Source organism: Aulostomus chinensis, chromosome 13 (assembly GCF_037954235.1).
Source record: "Aulostomus chinensis isolate RoL2024-O1b breed Wild chromosome 13, RoL_Achi_v1.0, whole genome shotgun sequence".
In the NCBI taxonomy this organism is placed as follows: domain Eukaryota; kingdom Metazoa; phylum Chordata; class Actinopteri; order Syngnathiformes; family Aulostomidae; genus Aulostomus; species Aulostomus chinensis.
Window position 1 is genome coordinate 8,008,578 of NC_141332.1, and position 10,496 is coordinate 8,019,073.

The 10,496-nt window shown below is 40.7% G+C and overlaps 1 protein-coding gene across 1 annotated transcript; it reads right to left on the reverse strand.

The window, feature by feature from the left end:
• Positions 1-27: 27 nt before the first annotated feature.
• Positions 28-7,611, reverse strand: cnot7 (CCR4-NOT transcription complex, subunit 7). Its single transcript, XM_086222986.1, has 7 exons — positions 7,338-7,611; positions 6,645-6,768; positions 6,379-6,572; positions 5,953-6,114; positions 4,062-4,206; positions 3,848-3,958; positions 28-1,478 (listed from the first exon to the last, which is right to left on the reverse strand). The coding sequence occupies exons 2-7, from the start codon at positions 6,759-6,761 to the stop codon at positions 1,347-1,349; spliced, it is 861 nt and encodes a 286-aa protein (XP_086079112.1). The 5' UTR covers positions 6,762-6,768; positions 7,338-7,611; the 3' UTR covers positions 28-1,346.
• Positions 7,612-10,496: the final 2,885 nt, after the last annotated feature.

The following is a 10,496-nucleotide window of genomic DNA, read 5'->3' on the forward strand; positions in this document are numbered from 1 at the left end:
TTCAATTCATTATTTTGACTCAGTATATTGTTGACCCAATGTAAAGAGCAGTTCACAGTAGAAAAGCTCCAAGCCTTTATTTACAAAATCTAAAAACATTCCTGTTTTATATTGCATAATATATTGTTTTTACTGCTTTACAGTATCCCCTGTAAGAAGAAAAATCAATGTCAGTATTTGACAGAGGAGGGTTAATACCTACATTTCAACACACATCAATGGAGATTCTGAATACTATTCAACAACACAGCATTTATTCAAACATTTTAGAACATGCGGCTCCTTTATGCAGCATGTATGAACTGGAAAGCAAATACAAAAAATGTAATTCAAAGGCCAAGAGCTACAAATGAATTCCACTGAAACAAAAAGTTAAAAAGCAACATTATTTTTTCCTCTCTCCAATGCTTAAAATGTTTGTTTTTTTATCTCAATACTAAAACTCTTCAAAAACATGAATGATAATGTACTCTTACCAGTACATTTCTTTCACTGTTTCATTTTGTGTTTTGACTGAAATCAGAGTGATGCATTTGCGTGTATGGGTGTATGCATCATGACAAACCCTGTAAAAAGATTGTGTGCAAGTACTCACGTATGAATGCAGATGGGAAAACAGAGGAAGAATACCAAATTCAATAGCAGCTTGTGAAAGGTTTCCCAAACTGGCATTAGTGCTTATTTGGATCATTACAAACATGATCTGTACATGAAAAAACAAAATAGAAGAGCTGAGCTGTTGTTCGTGTGCATGTGAACACGCTCACCGAGAGCTCCCTTTCTCATCACCAGGCGACAATCCCTTGTTGAATCGTTCAAGTCACACAACCTGAACAATAAATTAATTTCAAAGAGAAGAATGCAGCTAATATTAAGGCTGAGTGTGGTGAGATCGGTTGTCGTGGTAGTAAAGATGTTCACAATGTCAAATGGGAACATAGAGAAGGCAACCAAGATAGGAGAGAGACATCAGAAACAGCTTTCCATATAAAATCAGGTTAGAGCTTTAAAGTGCAAAACAATTCTACTGAACACTTTAGGAAAACTAAAATCCCATCTTCTTCAAGCATGTTAAATTGAACTGAACCAACCGGACGTCTAACAGCTGCCTCACAGGAGTAAAAGACTACACTCACACAGGTGCACCAGCATTATGTGCGAGAACAGCTACCAACCATCAGATTCACTTGTCTAGATGAACACAGCCTATGAAAAACAGCTTGCTAAACCGAGCAGGTATGGTTTTTGTTCTTCCATTGTTAACATCATCGTCATCATCCGGGTTTTCTTGGGGGCAGCGTTGATGGTGGATGTGGTCCACTGGATGAGAGAGTTTCAGGGTGATGTCACGACTGCTGCTTATTAGCTTCCTCTTCATAAGCATTCCCTGTTCCGTTCTGGACGTAGGCGGAGCCAGAGCCTAGCCCATACAAGTGACCACAGTACTTTGCATCGTCGATATGATCCTCAAAAAACATCTGAAGGGAATGGAAATTACATGCAAGGTTAATGCACATTTTTATCGACAAATGTCCATGACTTTATCCTTGAGAAAATTTTCATGATCATACAGTCTCTGAGACTTGAAAAATAAACAAAATCCTTCACACAATTTACCAGCATATGTTTAAGTAAAGTTAATGACAAGCTAGGCAATGTAAACGTGTATTACACTTAATCATATTTAGTGCTAGAACGATTCCTGGAGTAATTCCATTACTACAATTCCTGTTTTGCATGTAGGGGTGGGCACTGAAATCTGTATTAAATGGCTGAATTATTTAAGACCACAGTTTTGATGAGCTTAAATGAAGTTTTGATATAATTTATTATCACACGGCTGCAGTGTCTCTCCCCTCTGTCGGTGCAGTTCCTCCATACATGCAGTACACACATACAGAGGAGGCAGTTCTCTTTCTCTCTTATCAGTTGACTTTCTTCATCAGCAGGATGTTTTATAAATTCACCCCAAAACCCAACAAGCATTTTTATTTTCCATGTATAAATTCAGCCGTGATTCAGTTCTCACAGCAGAAAGCTGCATGGGGAGGAGACCTGTTAATGGAGGAGTTTATTTAAACAGTCCAAACTAACGTGATGGTGAATGACACTGACACCAACCAGGTGTGCTTATAAGATTAAACAACTATATGAAGAGGCCTTTACGTTGAACAGGAGTCTGTGTCTCTCTGTCACCAACTGTCAGACCTCCCCCGAGGAGAGTGAACAGGTGAGGGAGGAGAGGAGGGCAGACTGGTCACTAATCAATTGCGAATGCTGTCATCCTCCCGGACTGATTAAAAAAATTAAAATGCCAAAATTGGTCACAAGCTATACCTGAGTGTGTGAAACATTGTCTGGTGTAACATCACATGACAGTCTTTTGTCATTAGTTTGACAGAAAGCCAGAGAGGGTCGTGTCTACAACGGAACCCTAGAACTGCAAGAGATCCTAAGAGTTTGATTATTTTCGTAGTAACAACGGACACAAATCTCGCGAGAGTTGTGCAAATAAAGAGTTACCTTCTAGACAGACCGAGAAAGGTGTGTATCTCCAAAAATGGAAAATCATGTAATGGTGGGAGGCTACCAATAAAACACTATTTTCTGAGCCGCAGAGTCACTGAAACACTGCTCATTGACCTGCTGTGATGGAAAAAGTACTCATATCCTTTACCGAAGTAAAAGCATTAATACCGCAATGTAAAAATACCTAATAACAATAACAAATGTTGTCTGTATTTATTCCCTTTTTTGAAAAAGTCAACATTTTTATTGCTTTTTTGTGCTTGAATGGCTCTCTTCGTGGTGTTTTTGACTACTGAACAGGGTCCTACAGGGGACTGGATCACCAACATGCCACCTTGTTCTCCTCTTATGAGTTTGTGTGGCTGATTTAAAGTATGACAAAACCAATAAAAAAAAATCTACATTTCTATTGCTTTTGATGTACTTCAATAGCTCACTTATTGGTGATTTTTGATTACGAAACACAGACACCCAAACTCATAAGAGGAGAAAAAGGCAGTATGTTGGTGAACCAATCCCCTGTACGATCCTGTTTGTACTTCAGTAAAAAGTAAAGTAAAAACAGTAAAAGTAGAAGAAAGGTTCTTCACTTCGTACTTTCACATTAGCATTTCATACTTGTCCATTTAAGGGACTTGTCTTATTTTCTCTTCTGTATAGTACCATTGCTCTTAAATAAAACAAAAGGAACAATCGAAAACATTCCTTCCTGTCAGGTTCAATCTAGACTGTGTAAATCTGAAGTGCTTTCTGTCAAAAATGGACTCATGGTGTGTGTGTGTGTGTGTGTTTTAATCAATTTATCTAAATAATTAGCATTTGTGTGCACATACATCAATGGTAAATAACAATATTTGCATTCACTGTCCATCCAATTTTACAAAGTACAACTGTTAATTAGAAATAATATTCGATATCAAAATTTGATAAAGTGTTTAAAATTAGAAGAACAGACCTAAAATGTATATCGATGTTCAAAATGAATTCTTAATAAATAATTAGTTCTTAATTCTGTGTTGTCTGATAACATTATTTTGTTCAATTTCAAAAAAGCGTACTTTTATTTGCCTTAAAAAACCTAACAAAATAGATTTTTACAACTAACTGCAAGCAAAGGTCCACATTCCTGTGATAGGGGATTTTTTCCAAGATTTCGATACTGTCATACCAGCACATCCCTGAAGTTTACAAGCATCACATCTCGAAACAAAACAGAATTCCTGTTCATTTATCTTAAAAAAGATGCTTTAACCTGAGCCTTCGATAAAACAAACTGGCTAACAACAGGAGAACATCTGGTAGAAGCAATGGAGCCTACCTCTCTCATCTTGAAGAAAGCCATGCCTGTGAGTAAAGAGTCTGAGCCTGCCTGATGCTGTGGTCCGATCCTCTCCAGCTCAAGCTGCTCAGCTACTTCCTGCAGACCACCCTGAAAACAAAACAGTCAGTCAGTCCCCTGGAATCATCTCTCCTAGGTTCAAGTGTGGCCTGAGGGCATCAAAATTCATCTGCTTTAACTTTTCTCTAGGTACCTTTAGGTTTTTGCAGCTCTTCATAAGGTACTTCACATCATATATGACTGGAAAGTACAAGCGAAGAATCTCAAAGAAGTCCACCTCTTCCTCGGGCAGGTTGGCATTGGACAGAATCTTGATCAGGTATCCAAAGTCATAGCCACTGCAAGACACACAATTCATTTCCTAGAGACTTATTCTTCTCATCCACACTGTAGAGTTCATGCTCCTACTGACAATTGTCAAACCAGACACAGGCACAGACTGGTATGTTCAAGCTGCACTTCTTTCTTGAAGGGAAATGATGTATGCAAATATCCTGTCCACCACACACAAAAGAATTTTGAGACAGTGACTGAGCGCAGTCATTTTTCAGACCTGCTGAAAAATCACCATTAATTTTGTGTTAATTTACCACTTAATCAATACCAATACAGATGGTCTGAGCGTGTATCATTAGCTATGAATTATTGCTTTGCGTTGTACAAGCGTCATTGTACTGGTTCTTCACCTGTTTCACCTGCTGACACAGGCCAGTAATCATATGAAATAAATGGCAAAGTTTGAAACGATGCGAGTCATTCGCGTATCTTCAGAACCTTTAAGAGATGACAGTGTTGTTTCACACCCAACCTCTGTATGTTTCACCAAGCCTGGTTATCTTCGCCTCAGTTTTCCATGAAGAAAGTGGGAAACAAAGTAGAAAATGAGTTACAACTTAATTAGCTCATTATGTAGTTATGTGCCAGAAGCGCCATCTGCTGATGCAAGCAGTAAAATACAGGATGCTTGTTCATTATAACCTGTTTTGTGGACATGGAAAAGTGTTTTACGGCAAAGTGTCACATGGTTTGAGGTGAAACAACTTATTCTGATCACAGGACAGAGATGGAAGGAGACATATTTTAACATGCTGTCATTGTGACATTTTGCGTGCTAATTACTGATATGAGAGTGAAAGTGCAGTGGGACCTGCACAGTTGTGTACATGTGAAATGTAGTTGCTAATAACTACCATCACCCTGACACATTAGCCTAGTAAGGGTGCAAGGGTTCAACTTGGCTGTTTTCCAATAAATCGACTCTTACTTTCTTCTCCGACATGACTTCTCGACTGACAGCACACAGCTTGTTTGGCTTGTACCGACGAGCCAGTGCTGTCTTCAAAGGGGTCGTATTTGCGGTGTTCGCGAGAAGAGTCAATGTACATCTTGTGCTATTCCCAACCTTGGAGGTGGAAATTTGGAAACAACAATACCTCATTTGGAATGGTATTTTGATAAACAATTTATTTTTAGCAAATATTGCAACCTCTGCGATTTGGGATGTTGTGCTGGGCCACATTGCAATTCATGCAATGTCAATATATTATCCAGCCCCAGATTAATCAAAACTTTTTACAAAGAAGAAGCAAAAGGACAGTACCACTTACTACTCTCAATAAACTCAATAACTGTTCATCAGCTCATGGACCAAACTGGTGTACATAATGCTGGAGTGCAGAACGTCCATGACTAAAATCGGCCACTGAGTTGACAGAAGATTCTGGATAGCTTTGATGCTGTCTCTATGTGCATGTTTTGTGATCAAACAAGTATGAGATCTACAGTGACTGGATGACCAACAGAATTCAGGCAGTGCACTGACTGAGATATAAAGTAGAGATTGTCTGGGATGTTTTCACCAAACAACCCATAGCCGTGCCAAGGACAACATGCAGTACAAGCAAAGTAGCAGTCAGGGTATGTGGTAGTCATATTTGTTGTAAGTCAGACGTAAAATTGAGAATTCAAATTAAGAGATTTCAAAGGGAGCATTTGTGACAATGCAGAACCAACCACTCCACAGACAATGGGGACAAAACTTGTGTCAGTCATTGCAATAATAATAGGAGAAGACTTCTAATTACCTGTGAAAAGACAGCCATTTGACCCCATCACAGAGAACCACTCCTGACGTCATCAGCAGCTCCGCAAAGTATAACGTCTCGATGCCTTCATCCTCATGCTTCTTGAACTGAATCCCTGAAGTGGTCAGGAGCTCAATGGAGTCCTGTGCATACATATCCTCCCTGGAGACAAAGGACCCTCGCACATTACACAGTGTTCACTACCAATATACAAGACAAAGACAGATGACATCAGTAAATCATGAAATCCACTTGATTTTTGTAACTGTGTTCTTAACATTGTAATATAACAGTATCCATAACTACTTGTGCAATCACTTACTATGTTATATATGTGTTCATGCTCATATAACAGGATACATGGAATCAAGACTCCAGCATATGAATGCATTGGGCAGAAAATGAGAGGCAGGTAAGTCATCTTACGTGAGGTTAAACTTAAAGTTGAACTGCCATGTCGATGTTCCCGGAGGGTACTCCCCTTGTTCATTCATAAAGGTGAGACCCAGCTGGATTATCTTGAGCAAATCCACATTGCAGCGCAGTAACTGGTACTGATAGTCAGCATTACTTCTGAACTCTCCAATGGGTCTGGCTACTACACCTGGAAACTCTGTGTCCTGCAAATGAAAAGCTTGTTATGAACTAAGAAAATTTAGCTCCATCTGAGTGCCCCTGTGAGCACCACCCACCATAGCAATGTAATTGTATTTGCGGATGACATGTCTTATCCTCTTCAGCTCCTCCTCCAGGTTGTTGGCCCAAACCTCACATATTCTTTGGCTGTGATCCACAGTAGCTGCGGGCATAGTGCCACTTGACATGCAAACACAAAGATGGAAAACAGCTGGATTATAATACTATTACCCAACATACAGCCAATTAAGGAACTTGAACCATGTTCCTGATACCCAAGAAATATTGACTAACAACTCGACTGGCATCACATGGCATTGATTAAGAATATTAGCAACTCTAGTTTCTAAATCAGACGTACAAATGCAGCCTCAACAATGGGAAGGGGCTCTTTTAGGAGCTTTGTACAACTGAATAAATGTTATATTACAACAAGAAAGAAAGAAAGCACACAAACACACACACGAGGATAAGCAGCTGAAGGACATGTTGGGTTAACATTAATTCGCTGCAGCAGGACTCTAGGCTAGCTAGCTGCTAGCAGGACGTAGCGGTGTTTAACGTGGGCAGGACAATATTGTCTCAGGCTGATGAGGCTTCACACACCTCCAGTGCATACACTTGTCTCGACAAACACACAGGAGTGTGTGCAGAACATGACTTGACGAGTATGAGTAACTAGCAGCACACACTCATACACTCGGTGTCACTTTGATACTGCAAAGCTGTCTGCAGCCCAGTGAACTTACCGTTCCCCTTGCCGGGCGCTTGTGTGTTTAAAGCGTGTACTATCTCAAAACTCTTGGTTTGGCCGACGTTATTGTGCCAGGGGGTTCCGTTAACTTTTAAATAGTTTATACTAAGCAGTGAAACGATGTCAACCTGCCGTTGCCATCCTAGCAGGACCCATAGCGCAACGTCATCACGTAAAACGTAAACGTCAGGCACGCGTCCTGTCCGCGTACTGTCCACTCTGCATGGAATTACAGTCCTCGCCTCTATTTCAGACATTACTCCCCTCCAGATTTTTGGGAAACTAGCGTTTTAATGTATAGCTTCAACAAAAAAACTCACGGTTGTCTTCACTGTTTCTTAAAGATAAAGAATCTACGTGAAGCGGAGGGAGCTCATGTGCCATGTCAAATTGAGTGACGTGGCTAACTGGTGGGAGTTTATTGCAGATGAATGGTAACAGCACCTTAATTGACTTTAGTCTTCGAGTTATGGACTGAGTCTGTGCTGTAATTCCACACCTACATATAGCATCAAAAACATTCTGTGACATCTCATTCTGAGTGTCTCAAACGTCATCTGGGTAGCTGCCATTATCACTGACATCAAATTTCTGACTGTGTCTGGCAGAATCCATAGTCTTCTCATCATGCCATGCAGTCACAATGCCAACCATGGACTACATACTAAAGTTCGCCTCCACAGTGACAGCGTGAATGGCCTTCATGTGGTTTTGTGGCTCCAGCCTGACCCCAGGCCCATGGCAAAAACAGTGTTCGAATACTAAATTGACCTTTATTGACCATCCATGTTCATTAAAATAAACACTTTTTTTTGCACGCAAGTTCAGTTTTGTGACGAACTTCCTCAAATGGCTTTGCGTGCCAATTGTCCCGATGGTGGCACTTTGGCAATCATCTAAATTTGAAAACCAAAAGCTGGCATCAGTCCATCATTTTGTTTTTCCCAGAAACGAACTTATTCTAATCTATCCTATCCTTCTACATTTTCTGCTCAATTGACACCAAACTTGTTTGACTGCATTTTCAGACAGTGCCCCACAAACCATCCCTCTGGATTTTTGATTCATATAAATATAGCTCAGCAGCATGAACATATTTTAGTGTGGACAGTACTGTAAAGAGCTACAATAGATAAACCAACATTCATGAAAAAATGCCATTCATTTAAAATATTATCTTAAAAATTAATTTTGGGGTTTTAAAATTTTGGGTCTGATTCAGGTTTTCAATTTTGGTCTCATGAACATTATTGCAGTTACTTATTAAGTTATTGAGTCTCTGTTTTCAGTTGGGGTGGCACAGTCATTAACACTGTTGCCTCTCAGCAAGAAGGTTCTGGGTTCGAGTCCCGGCTCCATCACGGGATCTTTCTGTGTGGAGTCTCCATGTTCTCCCTGTTCCTGTGTGGGTTCTCTCTGGTACTCCAGCTTCCTCCACAGTCCAAAGACATCAAGAGGGGACGAGGCTGATTGATACTCTAAATTGACTGTAGGCGTGACTGTGAGTGTGAATGGTTGTCTGTCTCTATGTTGGCCCTGTGATGGACTGGTGACCTGTCCAGGGTGAACCCCGCCTCTCGCCTGAAGGCTGCTGGGATAGGCTCCAGCCCCGGAACTCTTAACAGGATAAGCGGGAAATGGATGTTCTCAATTGAAAACAGAGAATCTTTAAACATCATTTTTGTCACTTATGAAGCAATTTTTTTCAGTCTTTGTGAAAATAAAGAACAGGCGTCTCTAAAACTATCAGAAGTATACCCAAAGACCATCAGCTTCGCACTACAACGTGCGTGTGTCAAGGATCTGGTGGTAAGAGGGACTTGAGCTTTCTGTTGGTTTCTGTCAGTTTATAGCGGAGTTGCTGGATTGAAGGTAAACTATGATTCCTGTTTATCACGTTGCTGTGTATCATATTGAGAATGTGAACATCGATGTTTTAAATGGTTAGAATTTTCCAGAGATGTAGTTGACGTAATGTGAATGCTTACTTGAACCAGAAAGTTTCAATCGGCAATAGCTGCCATCTTGGCTATTGGAATTGTCATGAATTCACAGTTTCATGGAAGGTCAGCAACTGTTTTTAATAACAGACTTTCAAAGGCAGGAACAGCGGCGCGGACAACAACAGTGAGACTGCCGTAAAACATGGCTACTGCCGTAAACAATCATTATTAAATTGGCCAGTGCCTCCTGGTGGACATATGTAGAACTACAATTCCAAATCACTTGACGTCACAGGAGTGTTCTGGAATATTCGAGTGGCTAATGACCTTATGAGGATGAAGTCGCTGGGGCAAATCATTTCAGATTTCATTGTAGAAGATGGAATCTGGCAGCACGTGTTACGTGGGGTTAGCAGGAGAAGTCAAACACAAATGTTTGTCCAGAAACCTTTAATTTCATAATTGGTTTCAAGTAATGCTAACAAGTGGCTCTGACGCAGTGTTGCCAACTCCTCAGTAAGGAAAGTCGGTATTGGCTGTCCTAAAAGTTGCTGGAAGTCGCCAAATGACGCCATCGCCTAATTTGCATAATGTTCACGTGATCGCAATGGACGCTGTAGGAGACTTCGCAGTAGAGAGAAAAAGTGATTAAAAAAACCTAAATATGTTTTAGAACTACATATACTGTATATATGTATGTATATACATATATCATATCATATCATATCATATAATACTGTATAATGCAGTGATTTGATGACAACGAATGAAATGAATGAACCTTTACGTTTATTTAACATCCCGCTATCTGATCTCACATTTACGAGGGGTGGGATCTCCTCGGCGGCTTTGCGCATGCGCGATTCGTTTACTGCCTGGACGCAGAGGGGTGAGGGCATAGGCACGTCTATGTGTGAGGGTCTCTGCTCCCCTCCTGACTGCCGCTGCCTGCGACTGCCCACTGCAGCGCCGCTAGATGCGGTGATCACCTGCGTGTGACTACTTTCGGGCGGAGCAGGAAGAGCCCACTGCTCGCTGAGTACATGAATTACGGAACATAGATACGTGTTTTTACGAAAGTCTCCAAATGTCAGAAAAGTCTCCAATAACACCAGGAAAAGTCGCTGGATTTGTCGCTAGTCGCTTTTGACAAAAAAAAAAAGTCGCCATGGAGAGTTGGAAAGTCGCCAGATTTAGCGAGCAAGTCGCCA

What these genes read in the sequence shown, in the direction of transcription:
- cnot7 (XM_086222986.1), bottom strand. Translation starts at nt 6,761, where the DNA reads ATGCCCGCAGCTACTGTGGATCACAGCCAAAGAATATGTGAGGTTTGG. An exon ending in AACTTTAAGTTTAACCTCAC is followed by an intron (nt 6,115 to 6,378) that starts GTAAGATGACTT and finishes CTTTGTCTCCAG; the next exon opens with GGAGGATATGTATGCACAGG. An exon ending in CTTTCTTCAAGATGAGAGAG is followed by an intron (nt 1,479 to 3,847) that starts GTAGGCTCCATT and finishes CATTCCCTTCAG; the next exon opens with ATGTTTTTTGAGGATCATAT.